At 42.8% G+C, this 16789-nt stretch overlaps 1 protein-coding gene across 2 annotated transcripts in view; it reads right to left on the minus strand.

Annotated features, from left to right (window-relative positions):
• Positions 1-16789, minus strand: part of zmiz1a (zinc finger, MIZ-type containing 1a) — an 80495-nt gene that overhangs the window by 13333 nt on the left and 50373 nt on the right. For both annotated transcript variants that reach the window (XM_085369822.1, XM_085369823.1), the window contains 2 exons: positions 15380-15493; positions 11732-11837 (listed from right to left, as the gene is read on the minus strand). In XM_085369822.1, coding sequence (XP_085225948.1) covers positions 11732-11837; positions 15380-15493 — 220 coding nt within the window. The remainder of the gene's footprint in view (positions 1-11731; positions 11838-15379; positions 15494-16789) is intronic.

The raw sequence follows: 16789 nt of genomic DNA on the forward strand, positions 1-16789 counted from the left end.
AGAGGTAAAGTGAACTTCCACCCACTCAAACGACTATTTCAGAGGGTGACATCTGCATTAAAAGAGGAACAGAGTTCACCACGCATTTAATACAGCGTAATTATAGTGTGTATAAATAAAAGTAAATTAAAAAACAAAACAGACAGGCCATTTTGGCGGGGGGAAAGCACTGGCATGTCACACATTTTATAAAAATGACTTTAGATGTGAAGTCGCTTTATATATGATCAATACGCAAACATTAAGAAAAGAAGCTGGGTAAAACTGCCCCACCACGGGGGGGGGGAGGGTTCATTTTCAGCAGAAGAACGTAAAGACAGCATCAGCTGAGGTGCATTATCAAAAGTATATTATGGCAGCCATGTTTCCAAAATGGAATTAAAACAGTACAAATGTGGTAAGCAAAAGAAAAGAGCTGATGTCTAAATACTGTGAACTGCGACTAAAAGAAAGTACTGTTGAGTTTTCAAAGCCTGTATGAGAAGAGTGCTCCGGAGTGTCAGCCCTTTCCCTTTTCTTTTTTTTTTAAAGCTTGCATGGCAACTGAAATTCAGTGCAAGAGAAGTGCACCTGTTTCCTCTTAAGACTGCAGTTACAGCCATGACTGCACTGTGATACCATGATACTGATATGGAATATCTATTACTGACACAGTATCACGTAGCAGCTGGAGGGCTTGGCTGTTTTATGCATACATATTTAAGGGTTAGCTGCTTTCAAGAAAGCTGCTAAAAAGGAGATGTTACATAAGACTTTCTGAGCCTCATTAGTTTGGATGGCAACACAAAGAACGGCTGAAGGAGTTTTATGAAGTAGAAACAGGTAGAGATTTCTTGCTGCTCGTACTCCTCTTTGTACGATTCTGACAGAAGAAGCAACTGCAAAGTATAAACTCGGTTAAATAGCTTAATGAGGTTGGTTTGCACAAAAGCTCAAACACGTTTAAGCCACATTCAGCAAAAGCATTGTCCTAATTGTGGAGGATTTAATCAGTTTAATCTTCAGCAGGAATGCACATCCCTCATACTGTACACTCTCACATCAAGCCTGATCCTAAAATTACCACACAAAAAAAGAAAAAAAGCCTCTGTCACAAGTCGCGGCACGCTTTGATAGAGACATGTAACACCGAACATGCAGCTCTACTGTAGTTTTTGTTGATAACAAAACACACACACACAAAAAGAAAATACTACATGAAAAATTACACTTTCTGAGCATGAACACTGCGGCACTAGACAAAGAAGCCTTCTGAGACAATGTGTGGGATGATAAAAAAGAAAAAAAAGAAGCAATTTATAATAGATATCAAAAGCAGAGGTCTGTAAAACACTGGCAGGTAGAATTATGCTGTGTGGGTACAAAATATTATGCAAAATACAAATATGGAGGGGATATAAAATCCTGTGGAAAAAAAAAATCATGCTTTTTGCCGAAGTGTAATGGAAGCCATTTAAGCAGTCAATGATATCCCCCTTCCTGCCCCCTCTCTGTTAAGCCAACTTCTTCCAAGAGAAGAGCATATCAAATGGGCTTTAGTCTCAACAGCTTGGAGGCAGAACAACTCAAACATGCCCTGCAGAGAGAAAGCTCTATGTCAAAAAATCACAGTCGACCAAAACCAAGCCTTTAGTTTAACGTTCACACGAATCACAGTGTTCCAGATCTTCTAGCTTGAAAGTGCCTCGTTTTGTTTGGATTTTTCAAAAAGACTTGATTATTGCTTTTTGTTAATTTGAACTGAAAAGCAAAGCGACTTCCTTATCGGGAAGACTTCCATCCTCAACCTCTGGCTGTACACCAGATATGAGGACAGAGGGGGGGGTGGAGGATGGATGGAAGGATGCTAGACAAGAGGACAGGTGGAGATGGAGGGAGTAGGCAGATCCCCTCCTCCCCTGGATGTGTGTGTGTGGGTCACAAGCCAAAAGAGATGCTGCAGCCCAAAAGGGAGGGTAGCTCTACCTGAATCACTCTGACATCTCCTGCAGGTGCTGGTTTCTGTGGGGTTCAAATTACACATTTTTAAATGTGGCAGAGTTATGAGAATCAGAATAAACACCAAACATAATGCAGTATGACGGCTAGATCTGAGCAGAAGGTTGAAAGTGCTGGAGGATCTCCGTGCTGCCACCAAAAACACTCTTTATTATGTTTTTAATGTATCCATTTGCAGGTAAGCTGAGCTTGACTGAGACTCCCTGCAAAGATTCACATTTCCTGCCATAGTATTTATTGCAGATTTAAATGGTCGCTCTGATGCAATAGATATTTTCATTATGTGTGCCATATATAATATATTAAACTACAAAAGCCAAGCCAATCCTTTGTATATAACACATATGCATCCTAAAATGCTCGTTCAGTAAAATCAAAATATACGTTTTGGTTAATCTACAGATTATTTACTGCTTGTTTAACCAACCAAAAGTCCAAAACCTTAAAATAGTTGGTTTACAGGGACATGCAACTTAAATAGTTGCGGACTCGTTTTGCTTCCCTTAAATCTTTCGTGCGGGGAAATCTTCATGCTTGCTTTGGGTACATTTGCTATAACTGGGAGTATGAAAATCAGGTGACTTGCATCAGATGCAACAGAGCATGTCCTCCATAAACTTCTCAGCCGTGGGGGGCGGGATGTCACCAGCATCCGTCCGTGATCACACAGCCACAATCCACAATAAAACAAAATGCACTGTTGCACTCAAAGGAATCTGGAAACAAGCATGCTCGCATACAAGGACAGAAAAGCAGCTAAAGTAAATATGAAATCTGCGGTCTGTGCTGGTGAGCAAACAAACACATTCGGTCTCTTGGCCTCAGGGAAGATGTGCTTAAACAGTAAAGCACCTCGAATAGCTCGAAAGAACATCAGAGAGGAGCAAGCTGTGAATGAACTGCTCTTATCAGCCACGTGCAGCTCGCCACCACGGGAGGAACGAGCAAATATCACATGCTTAATTATAACTAGACACGCTACTTGTCTCAACTTCCACAATGAGTCTTTCATCTCACACTGTTGTTGCTTCAATGAAATCATTAGGGTGAAAAACACAATCAGAAATTCTGAGATTTCCCGCGGCTGCTCTTTCATAATCTAAGACAATGATTAAAAAGTGATGAAATTCCAGCTACGGAAGCTGGGTTTTTTGTTTTTTGCACATGAATCAGTAAACAGCGATTTCACGAGGAGCGGCCATGAGAGGCCATCAGCACACCTCGACTAGATGGGGGAAGTCAACGCCAAGAATGGAGAATTTCACTGTTTCCTGAAACACTTCCTGCTGTCCTGCCCTATTGCTCCTCCCCCACTGATTACATCAATACCCGGCATCGGCTTGTCCTGCCAGAAATCCCTTGCTCAGATTCTCCAGTCATAAATCGAACGCTGTTTCGCTCGGGCCACACTTGCTCGTGGTGGGTGGAGTGACACATGTAAGGCATGGTAATGATTCACAGAAAAGAAAAAAAAAAGGCAAAACAAACTGCAAAAACAAAGTAGGCCACACACACACACACACACACACACACACACACACACACACACACACACACACACACACACACACACACAAACACATCCAGTTCAAATGTCAGGAATGAGTCACTAAACAGCCTGATGGGAAGTACTCAGAGTGCACTCACTGGGGTTCACCAAAGTGTGTGGAGTAAGTGATACAAACAAAGCGCTGGAGTCAGAGAGAAAGGAGGAAGGCTAGAGGGGGAGAGCGGCTGCATGTGGCTGCGAGGTTGAGGATGCAGACGGTTTCAGTGGTTTACACCCTGCTCAGGCTAACAGGAAGTGCTGCAGCGCCACTACCGCTAGCTGGAAGTCATATTGTGCCATAATATAAATATGTATATTTCTTTCTTTTTTTTTAACCGCCGGTCAGTGAATGGTTACGATATTGTTTACAAGAGCCATTTGCTAATTAACTTGTCAGTTTTACGGTTAGATTAAACACTGATTGAATCCCCTGCAGCGCCCTCGTGTTTTTATTGCCTGGCTGCCCTTTGCTCATTCAAATTCTGTTACCCTTTAAAAGACGCACAGCTGACAACACGGCGGACATTAAACACTTTTCAGCATCACTGAAAGACTGAAAGAAAAAAAGAAAAACTAAACCAGGCCTTTCTGTGCACTCATCCAACTGCATTGTCCTTCCATGACTACACTCTACACCCCCTCCTTCCTCCTCTCTCTTCTTCTCTCCTAATGAGTGGACAAGCAGACAGGCTCTGGCTCCAAGCACAGGTCAACAACTTAAAAAAAGAATCCACAATGGAAAAGTGGGTCATCTTTTCCTGACTGAAAGAGGGACACTGACGCACGTACTCCTAACACCAACATGAGCACGACCTCTCTTACATTTCATAAATCTGAAGGATTTTACTAGCTGTACGATGCTGCATAGCCACCAGGGCTCATACAATCATAGTGTAGCATTGTAGCATTTCTATAATTGTAATGTTAAACTGACAACCCTAAATCCTAACTCAAGATAAAACTTAAAACAACCTAAGTGTAATGCACTGCGAAGTGTGTGTTTGCACACACGAAACAGGCAGTCAGTGTAACCCCTATGACAGAACAGCATGTAGGTCAACCTGTGGTCAGCTGATCTCTTCTGATCCTCTCTGGTGCGAGCGACCGGTGTGTTACACTACTACAAAGCTAGAAGCCCGTATTATTAAGCCTGAAATGCACAAATGTCAAGGCACAGCTGAAATGATTATTCCTATTTTAAATGTACTAAAATAACATACTTTAAAGAAACACTGCAGCTAATTGTTGCTTTTTCTTCTTGTATCAATCATAGATCAAAAGCAGTTGCTCAACTGGCCTCTGCTAACCCCCTGATCATCCGCTATGCATACAAACACACTCGCTTAATACGCCAAATAGTTCTGTGCTAGAGAGGCACGTGGAGGGGGGAGCGCACACACACACAGACACACACAGACACACACACTCTCTCTCTGACACTTACCCAGAGCCGGGCAAAGTCCCTGCACATCTCATCTCATTCCCTTCATAGCGCAGAGAAAAGACTCAAGTGTCACAAATGCTCCTGTTTCTGCAGAGGCCAGTGGCAACTCTCAAAGCTTTTTGCTGCTTCCAAGCCTCCTGTGCCTGTGCCTTATCACTCTCACTCTCTGCACAGATCTCTCACTCTGCTCACTCTTTTCTTACTTCCTCTGTCCTCTCCTGTCTTTCTCCCTTCTCTCCCTCTCGCTCTCTTTTCGCTTTCTTTCTCCTTCCTTGCTCTCTGATCTGTCTTTTTCCCTTGTCCAGCGTCTGCACAATGCACATCAATTATTCAGAGGCAGTCTCCCAGTTTCTCCAGCTTATCCAATCAGAGCAGGGCTCTGCACTAATGGGCTCCTGCTGTACCTGCTACCGGCTCCAACACACTCTTGAGACAGCAGAGAGGAGGAGGAGGAGGGGGGGTGGATAGACAAGAGGGAGCAGTGGAGGAGGGAGGATGAGAGGAAGAGATAAAGACAGCGAGGCGACGCAGACAAACAGGACTAGCGATAGAGACGGCAAGATATTTGCAGCGCTTCTCACCTCAGTTGTAAGGTGCCGTTATTGATGTGTAGGCTCTAGCTCTCCATTGCTCTGTCTCTCTAAGCTGTTACACAGTTCACTGTGGAACACACACATGCATGATCCAGCAATGTGACTGCCATTTGTCAGGAAGGGCAAAGAAAACCAGAAGAAAAAAAACAAAACAGAAAAACCCTGCAAGCTCAGATTGCAAACTTGCATAAATGGGTGGAGCTTAAAACGCTGGCTGGAAGCCTACACACGAGGAAGGAAGTGGGAGAAGAAAAAAGATCAATCTTTTCAAAGACAGACAAGAAGTAAGTTATCGGGCTTATCAGAGAGGGGGACTCCTGTCCGCAGGACAATAAAATCTGACAGCGGCCACTTTGCACATCCAGCTAAGAAGACACACCAGAGATTAGCAGAATATCTGAAGTAGATGAATAAAAATGCGAGGCACACAAGGGTGAATCTGAGTTCATTGTCTTTGCGCGCCCACCTCTTAATAATGAACAGGAAAGACCTAACCCGACGTTGTTCTCGCTGCCCTTACCTAAATGCTAAGATGGGGCCGCACAGTCAAATAAAGAAGAGGGAAAAGCCCACGGGCCTCGTGACAGCTGAGAGAAGTTTTTCTTTTGTGTGGTTTTTGTGCAGCGTACGCAGTCATTAACAGTTTCACAAATGTCCCACGCATAATCGAAACGCACAGACACAACAGAGGCATTGTTGGCCAGAAATATAACTTTAAAAGGGTGTGTCGAAAGCCCCTGGGGGGGAGATGATGGTGGGGGTGTTGGCTGAGGTCCTGAGATGTGGGTGCCAGATCAGTCAACCCTGAACAAAAGGAGGATTTAAATCATTTGCTCATCCGGTTTTGACAAGAACAAAGTCTTCTGTGTGTGTGTGTGTGTGTGTGTGTGTGTGTGTGTGTGTGAGTGTGTTGAGTACAACTGCACTGTCCTGTCAGCTGGGATATTACTAAAATGAATTCGCTTGTAACTGTATAAACCAAACCAATTAAGGAGTGTGTGATAGAGGGCCCAATCAGCCAGAGGCAGCAAATGCAGCTTCCATAATAAGTGTTTCCCCGTGAGTTTTATTTCTATAAAATTAATAGTAAAGTTCTGAAGGTAGTTTTGGGGGTTGCATCATCTAAAATGAACCACTGGAGAGTGTCAGAAGAGAGGCCCGTCTGCTAAAAATAAACCCAGTTTCCTGTTAATAATTCAGAGCCCTGCACTTACTCAGCAGTAATTAAATATAAAAGTCTGTAAGGTTGATTGGGTCAGTAACAAAGGATGCCTACACTTTCCTCTAGTTGTACATACACATGCACGACTCAAAGATGGAAAGAAAGACAGGCCGAGAAAATCAATCAGGTGAAAGTAAATTGAAGCAGATAAGTGGAAGACATGTCAGATTGTTGTAGGCTAAGAGAAGAAAGACAAGGGTTTGTGTCTACGCACAGGCGCTCACACAGTGTGCCTACACAGAGGCTAATAGGAGGACTCATTCTCTTGCAGTTCTTGTTAAAGTGAGGGAGTTTACTGGCTAGTGAAGTGTGTGTTTTCACAGGACATGGGGGTGAGTTACAGCCACACCCTGGAAGTTTTCTGTCACTGTTGACACAGCAGAGCGGCTGTTTTCCTGATCTGAGCTCTGAGCGTGCTCCGCTGACTGACAGAGAAACACCAGCTTTGCCAATAAATTTCATAAATGTCAGATGCGAGTGGGTGGAAGGGACTCCACCAGCCACCTCCAACAAAGCCTTCTCATCATCGTTTCCTCTTTTTTTCTCAAATACTCGTTCTTAACCAGCTGAATCAGGGAAACTACCCTAACATGCAAAACACAGTGCAACACACTGATCACTTGTGTAGATATTAGTAGATCTAAAATCGCCCACTACACCAATGATAATGCAGTTAGTAGTTAGTTTATGCTCTGCTATGCAGACATATCCATTAAAGCCCAACAGATATAGGACTTTTAAAACCGATACTGATATTTGGTGATTTTTAAACTAACCGATAGTTTGATATATTAGCTGATTTTTTTTTCTTTCAGACACATTAAACATAAACAGATTTCATTAACATTTGCTATGCGTAGTTACTTATTTACTTGTTTACGCTCGTGGTTGTATTTATGGCATTGCTAACATGTGTCGTGGAAGATTCAAAGCGCCCTCTGGTGGGCAAACAATGCAACGTCAACACTCGTAACATGGTTGAAGGGTGTTTCTCCCACCTCGTCTTTGTATATAAATTTTCATTTATCTGCTGTTATAAGTGCAGACACAGACAGATTAATATCAGCCAGTAATCTCTACCCACCTATACAATTGTTGGGCTCAAGCAAAAAAATGAAAAAAATCTATGTGTCAGGTACAACTTTGTAAGTAAGAAGCTTAATAAGAAGCATATCTCTTTAGCATGCATTTAATTAATCCAGACAAAGCAGGTATGCGTCACCATGGCAACCAAGTGACCATAGCTTTAAAACGTTGTATTTTAATCCAAGGCAATCTTTAATCTTTTTCTAAACCCAACCTCACAGTTTTAGACCATAGCTCTAACCCAGTAGTTTTAATGTCCAAACTTATTCAGGAAACTATTTTTAAATAATAACTTATTATTTTACAAACTTTTGTGAGACTGTGCAAGTGTATCTCTGTGAAACAGACAAACAGAGAGGAGAGAAAGGAGAGGAGACACAGGTCATGTGAACATGATGTACTTGAGTTTATGACTTGTTATGCACAGCTTTCCAACAAGTGCACATCCATCTAAATTCTCTGGTTGAGATGAAAGCTTTGTTTAGTTCTAACCTTGAGCACCTAGCCATTGTCCCGTGTTCTCCTGGCAACGGTGGTTCTTGTTTTTGCGTTTTCCCCTCCGCTGACTGGAAAAGCACCTTTTCTGTTTTACTGACTTCTCCTTTCACAAACTAAGCAGGAGGAAAAAACCTACTGCTTAAAACTTCAGCACTGGGAACCAGTATTGTAAGTGAGACTTGCTAGTACAGGAGAGCAGGCTACAGGAAAGCTGCTGAAGGAGGGGGTGGGGACTAGTTTGCCAAATCATATATATATTTATAGCATTACACGAAAGCTAGAGTTAAGTCTATGCCATGTTAAGGCCTGGAAAAAATGTTAAATATGTAATTTTAATGTATGCAGATAAGGTTTTACAGTTCGAATCATTGTTTGGATAGGGACTTTAACCTTCTGTGTAAGTTACAATATCACTCGAGATTCCAGTCTAAATAACTATTACGTCTTTGAGTTAGACAAAGGGAAAACAAGCAGCAACCTGTGTGTATCTTAAACATTAAAGCTAAAAAAGCTACCATTCCAGGGAGGAGCCGCCTCTAATCCAGGGCATGTCGAGTCACGCTGGAAACATATACACATTCAAAACAATCCAAGTCACACTTCAGATGTAATCCGAGTACAAACAACAGGAGGAGATATTTTCAAGGAGATGAGGTGACAAGCTGATAACTGCAGACAACTAAAGCTGATCTTGGTGACAATTTGTGAAGCCTTTCCTTCATAAAAGGAAGATAACTAACTCTTTATGAGTTTATATTTAGAGTAGCAGATTCACTGAAAAAGGCAGCAGAAAAAGCTTCGACAGATTTTGTGATTAATCTAATTTCCTATGTGTTGTGTTTTGTGCATTTGTAAGGCGGAAAGTGCGCCTCTATCATCTAATGAACCTCTGAGGTGTAAGCGTATTTGTGCTAGACTACAGATTATTGGGTGTAAAACATAAACACAGATTTACTTAAGTTTATTTTTCTATAAACCTGAGCTTATAGCATGCCTACTCCAAAAAATAAAAAATAAACATGGAGCAAAACATCAATGCTAACAATCCTACTATGCTAACAGCAGTAATGCTGTGTATCTTTGCTGGTTCTGAGAGTTAACAGTGCTAATGCTACGTTGCCTAACAGCAGATAGGTCTCTTCTCTGGCTGATTCCAGATTAGAGCAACATACTAATCCCCCAGGCTTCACTGCAGGGTCACAATCTCCAGACAGCTCATCGTCAGCTGCCTGCTGTTGCTGAAAATCTTTCTACTTCACTCGACAGATCTCACAGTCAGCAATTTATACTTTCATACTGTGCAACTATGCCTTTGTACTTTGTTCATGGGTTCAATTACTTGCAAGACACTTAATTGAGACACACAAAAGAGTTGATGTAAATATTAAAATGCAAAGTCAGCCTTCTTGGAAACCTAAAAGTTTAGTGATTAGTTTCTAATATGTTCACTCAGCATTTATTTGCATTCATTCTACAGTCATTTGTGGCTGCAGTTTTTAAAAAAACCCACACAAATATCATTTTAAATGTTTTTGTTGAACTGCTCTAATGGAGGGTAGGGATAATTGTTTCATCAATTTCTTATTTGACTGATGCTTTCAAAGAAAGTGTCAGTGTGATTGATCTGCAGTCTGCCTCCATCCCTGAGGAGCCTACAGATAGCATCCCAGACTCCTTGGCCCTTGTCTGGGCTCTCAGGTGTCAGATTCACAGGCTTCTGTCGCCATGCAGACTCCAAGAACATTGTGCAGGAGCTGCACAATTAGACACACACGCATGCATAAATGCACGTACATACACACGCGCGCGCAAGGCAGGTGAAAAGACACAAATGACCACACAGACAGCCGACACTTCTCTACATCTCTTTCTGAGCGCATGGATGTATCTTTGATTTCATGCACACATCTTGTCTCCGCTGTCATCCCCTTGTCTGGCTTCTCAGACAGACGTCCTTGTAAGGGAGCTAAGACGGACGCTCAGTGAGTAAGATCTGCCCTGAGTCATATCTGCTTCCCACCCCAGCAGCCTGTCTGCCCTGTTTAATGGCTGGCTGCATCATATCTCACATCCCTCCCCCAACCTCGCATAATTACACTATAGTACCCATTTGTCTCCTGTACATAAACAGCTCTTCCTGAAACCCTCGTGCTGTCTTCTATTAGATCCCAGAACCATCAGCAGGCCTGAAGATGATTCTGACTGTCAGTCGGGCCCAGCCCAGCCCAGCCAGGCAGCCTGCCAGCCAGTCCGTGCCATGGCCTGGACAACAATCATATTATCCCAACGCAGGAACACAGAGAGAGACAGAGAGAGAGAGAAACACAACAATCAATAATGTACAATGACGTCTGTCTGACCACTTAAGTTCCCCCCAACAAGATGCTTCCCGCCACAACTGAAAGCTGATATTCACCCTTAGCAAATGTTCATATCACGGACACTTTGGACAAAAAAACAAAACAAAGCAGAAACTCCCTTCTGTACATTTAACTGCAACACATTTAACTGTAGCCTGTATGAGGAATTATGGGATAAGATTTCAAAACCGTTACTGACATAACTGCAGTTCCTGTTTTCCGACAAATGACACACGTTTAACTTGTCAGAAAAACAAAGAAACCAGACAAAATATTTGACTCTTATTATTCCTACTCATGCAACCGCCGAATAAAGGTTTATCTGTGCTCTGACTGGCTGACAACAGCTTTGTCAGGTTTCTGTCAGGCAGAGCGAGTGGTCCAGCACACATCAGCGACACCTCTCCAGCCATCCATCTCTTTCTCTCTCTCTCCTCTCTCTCCCGCCTCTGCATGTTTCACTTTGACAAATGTACAAGAACAGGCAGCTCCTGCAGGACTGTGGGAGGCGGAGAGGCGGGGAGGGGAGGTATGGATCGGGGGAAATTGGATTTGATAGATAAATGTCTGAGGATAGCATTACTGCTCACTCTTTCTCTTTTGGCTTCATGTGTATGTGCGTGTAGGCTGCACGCACGCAGTGCGGAAACACTGTTGAGTGGACTCTTTTTCTCAGGCTACCTCTCAGACGGCTCATCTCAATAGCACATCAATGTTTAATGGGAACTAAAAATAACTTCACATTATAATGCTCCATGGACTTTTTGTGTGATGTTTGTGGTTGCTGGTAGAAATCAACCAACCACAGATTCATGGTGACTTTAACAGACATTTATTTTCTTTTTATTTATTGAAACTATACAGTTATTTAATTAATAAGCTAAACTGTCTGTTAGCATAAGACTTTAAGATGTGATTTTATGATATGTGACTTGTTTTGTATATAAAGAAAAGTTGTTGTTTTTAAGTGATGGGTCTTACCTGCAGATTTAGGAGTGAATTTGTCCCTGTTGGCAGCACATACAGCCAGCAGCCTGTAGCCCAGGTCCAAGTCAAACCCCTGCTGAGCAGCAACGCGACTCACCACCTGGAGAAAGAGCAGCGGATTGTGAGTATAGCTGCTGTCTATCTATCAAAAGTCCCCAAGTTGAATTTCTAAATATTCTCGACTGCTGAATTTATTAACTGTGCTCATATTTTGAGCCACTTTTGTAAATAAACTTCATTTCTCTTCAGAAAGAGTGAACGCTCACGCACAAATACACACACGAAAAGACAGATAGTAAGATTAATGTGGAGTCTGCAGTCTGGCTCGCTCCAATGATCCACAGTTGGGACGAGTTTGATGACTGTATCCTCCTCCAAGAGAGGCGAGAATGCCAAACCACAGTCACTCTGCAGAAGGAGCAGAGCTTATGAAGGGTCACCTGAAACAAGTCTGCACTGACCAGGAAGTGAACTGGCCAGAGCGCGACACCCAGCCAGCTGGAGCGTGAGTCAGATGTCCAACCAGATGAGGAGAATGTGGGACTTTTTCATAGTGCTAGTAACTTTTTCTTTTTTATGAGATCATACTGAAAAGTGCAGGCTTTGTTGAATCTATATGCAACAGAGGAAATACTATGTAATTCTGACTGCGCAGAGCCCAATATAAACACACATTCACTAGGAGTTCCCCTGTACTCGCTACCAGGCATCCACCACCCAACTAAAAAAATCAAACAATAAATAAAAAGATCACAAGGTGATGGTGCATTACCAGCTGCTGGCCAGATATTACATTGCCCCAGATGTTCTATGAATGGCTCAAATGAAAACAGGAAGGTATGCAGTTCCAGGGGATGTCCAGACTAACCTCTGGATAGTCTGCAGAACTGTCTGCTCTGAAAGCACCTGAAATAATAGGTATTGGGGTATTTTTCTGTCGATTCAAGCTTCAGTTAGCGGGTAAATATGTCTAAGTTTTTCTAATCCATCTACTATTAAAACACAAAATTGGAATAGTTTGCACGTTTCTATCCAGTTATGCTTTTACTGCTCTGCCAGTGTGTTTAGGATTATTGCCATGCTGAAAGATGAGGATCTTTGCTGCAATCAGAGGATCTCCAAATGGTAATGCATGGTAAATCAAAATCAGACTTTTCCATCATTTTAACAAGAACCCAAACACCACTGGGTGAAATGCAGCGCAAAGCCACGAGAGAGCCTCCACCGTGTTTAACAGATGCCTGTATACGCTCACTGCTGCACCTCTCTCCCAGTTTCCTCCATATATATTGATATAAAATTTCAAATTTGAGTTTGTCGCTCCATCAGACTGATTTCAGAACAGTCTTATGTAAAGTGGCATATCTCAGCCTGAAGAATGGCTTCTTGACAGTCGCCCTTCCACTGAGACCATTTATAATGAGGCTTTAGTGAACAGTAGATGGATGAACTGAAGGAGCAAATACATCTATTAGGTGGCAGGTTTTAAGCTAACAGTTTTTTGGGAATCATCTTATTGGTGCAAAAATACTTTATGCCTGCTAAGCTGTGTTAACTTTGGCATTTTATTTTTATAGATTAAACAAAAAAAGGGAACAAATGATGTGTTTTTGCAACAGGATGCTAGTAACAAGGTGCCAAAAGCTTCAACTTAAAACTGGTTCTTTGCTAAGTTGCCTGTTATATGTAGACACAACACTGATTCATCCTGTGAGTTAGGTTCCTTTTTATGCTTAAATGATTCATCGGCCAGTGTTACAGGGGTAAGCACACTAAAAACCTTCCTCTTAAAATAATCATTTATAATGAGTAGACTTAAAATGAGTCAAAAAGCAGCCAATGTCCAAAGAAAGAAAGAAAATAAGTTTCTCAAAAACACTTTAAACAATTAGAAGCAAGTCTGGCTCCTTGGAAGCAAAACAAAAAAAGAGAGGTGGCTCAACACTTGTGCACAATACTGTAAAAAGCTTGGGAGGTGAAAAAAGAGAGAAAACTGGTGAAATGATGTCAATAATAGGGTTTATTTGATTGTTCCATTCAGGAGAATAAAATATGCAATTCTACACTTCCAGTGCAACTTGCATTATATCCATCTGAAGCTGCTCAGGACACATCAGGATTAAGCAAACTATTCTGACAAACGCTCAAATCGTGTTGTTGTCAATGGCTTAATTTCCTGCGTGAGTGAGTCTGCCCTACAGTTTATACAAGGCAGGCAGCCAGTTACAGAGGCTAGCATAGATTCAACATGGATTTAACAGTGTTTCACCTCATAAGCCTTTTTCAGCTTAATCTCCCTCTGAGGATGTGCATCCAAGCACATATTTCTGTCAATATGAAAACAGCGCTGTGAGAGGTGCTGAAAGGGTTAGTAGGCCACTCACTTTCTTGTTTATCTATTTGCCAAAGAGAAAAGGAATCAGTTTTGTAGTTTATTTTTAACTGCTGTTGAAGTCATTCGTGAAAGACGGCTCCTTGTGAACTACGTGGGAGAATTTAGAAAACTGTGGAATCATATACAAAAATAATACATATGTCTGCATCCACTACATTACCGCCCACACATTTTGCATAAATATAAAGAAACAAACAAAACACAAAAAAAACACTACACCTGTCATGTAAAGTGTCATTCTAACAGTGGAATACTTGTTATTTGAATGAATGAATGAATGAATGAATGCTTTATTGGCCATATGCAGGTTGCCCCACAGAGGAATAGGACCCCCCCCCCGACTTGCGTCATCTCTTCCTGATTCTAAAGCCCCCGGGGAACAGGCGCATCCTCCACATGGAGCATGCGTTCAATTAACAGTCATGTTTAAATTTCTCTTTGGATCTCTGATACACAACCGGCATAAAGACAAAATCCTGAAAGAATGCACAGACTTGTTGCGTGTTCTAATTCTCCAGATAAGCAGCAGTTTGCTCCAAGTCTGACGAAACAATTTAGCTGATGGAAACCGCACCATGCTGAGAGGGATCTCAGTGGGGGGGCTCGATTGTATAGCTCCTTATCGGCCTTTAAGAGGCTTTTATTGTGATTTACACATTAATGAGCATTTGTCTGTTTGCTCACGTGAACGCTTGGACTGGGAACAGCGTTCTTTCAGTGCTGCAAAGGCTTATCTTTGCAATAAACACGTGAAACACGCAGGTCTTTGCTCTAAGGGCTCGCACACATGGCTGCGCATGTAAGTACGTGTGTGAGAGGTTTGTACACACCTGGTGAGAGCCAGCTCTCTGGCCCTGTGCCCAGATCGATGAGCAGCAGCTAGCGAACTGAAAGGCGATAGCCAGAGGTGACTGGGTAGTTACAAACCTCTTCATACCTCTTCTGTGTATGTGTGTGGTTTTGTGTGTGCACAGCACAATGTAGCAGCAGCTGACGACAACTTCTGTCAAGAGCCTAAGCAGCTAGATCACCTCTGGATCCAAATTACAACGTGCTATTAACAGCTTTGTAAAACAATCTGAAATATCTACACGAATATTACATGAAACTTGTGTATATACGATCCTAAACGTCGGCTAAAAGCCTCAGAGGTGGACACATCCTTATCCAAATCTAATTACTGTTTTCCTTGTGTTCAAAAAAGTACCTGAAAAACTCAACAAAAACCATAATTAGTGTTTGCGTACCGTCAGACATCCCATGAGACTTTGCTCGAAAGGTCGCTGGAAGGCCCGGGGATCTCCACACCAGTCGAGCAGCTCTGTGGCCGCTGAGTGGAAGTTGGCTGGGTTCTGTAAGTGCTGTGCAAACAGACAGAAAGGAGACTGCTATTAGAGACAATGGGAAATAATGAGTGTTATTTTTTTCGCATTAAGTACAAATTGGAAAAACACTGAACCCAAGTAGTTTTGCAGCCTTGTTCTCCCCCCTTAAACTGCCTTGATTTAATGTCTTGTGTTTCTCCGCAACCCTGTGAGGACCTTGACTCTTTCCAATATACGCCCACTCAGGGCTCAGCCGCAATGTGGGAAGAAGATCACACCCATATCAACAATGATGCCAGTGTTTCTTGTTAATCTCTCTTGGCAACACCCATCCCTCACCCCCATGACCCACACAGCAACCAAATCTTTCCCTCCAATTCTCCTTCTCTCACTTCCCCTCATTCCCTGCCTGTTCTCAGTGTAACAGAGCCCAGGCACCATTACTCCACTGGCTGACTTGGCTGTGCACAAAGAAAACAACCTTGGTCCTGGCAGCTATGTGTGCAGACTCAATACGAGCCGTTGGTGTGTTGTCTAATCTCTTTGAGTCTCTGTCTGTCTCTCTCGCTTGTTCACTGAGGCCTGAAACAGTTGAGTCTTTTCTTCCCAGTGTCTGAAGGCTACTGAGGCTGGCAGGACACAATAAGCGGTTTTAAAATTGGGCTCCCTTTCTTCACGGCTCAGGAGGTTAATAGCTCTGAAATGGCGCAGAGCTGCAGCTCGTTCACTCGGCGAGATTGAGCCCACTTGAAAGCATTTATTATTCTCATCTAGAGCTGAAGCGTTATGTTTTGTGTGCTCTTGGAAAGAAGGTAGAACTATTGTCTTTAGGGGGCAGCAGAGGTGAGCATTTCTGAAAGGGCAGCTTTCTGGCAATGTGTGACAAAAGGGACTCCTCGTTGCAAATGCGACGTGTCAAGCCGGTGCCCGCCCACTGAGAAAATCTCTGAGAGCGTCCAACGATATCATGGGCTTCAAGAGAGGCCTTGAGTGACTCATCTTTTGTGATGTGAAGATTAGGCATTATAGAGTTAGTTGTAGACTCTCACAGGAGTCTGACTGATGACGAAGAAAAGCAGAAAGAGTGAGAGAAAGTGAGAGATGCTCTCATCGAGGTTCAGTGAGAGGGAGGAGAAGAGCCTGCTCTAGATGAGTGATATAATCTGGCATTATTGCTGCTTGATGGGAGGCGTATCAACCTCCAGCGCGAGAGGAATCAGAACTAGCACAGCAGGGGCTGTCTGTCTAGATCTGAACTCACAGCTCCTCCTGCCGCAGCACTCGCCACCAACTCTGCCTGACAACCTCGACTCTGGTGTGAGGGGGAGGACA

The sequence above is a fragment of the Diplotaxodon limnothrissa genome, linkage group LG13, assembly GCF_057381915.1.
Source record: "Diplotaxodon limnothrissa isolate DT_005_m linkage group LG13, D_limnothrissa_male_GT1.1, whole genome shotgun sequence".
In the NCBI taxonomy this organism is placed as follows: Eukaryota; Metazoa; Chordata; class Actinopteri; order Cichliformes; family Cichlidae; genus Diplotaxodon; species Diplotaxodon limnothrissa.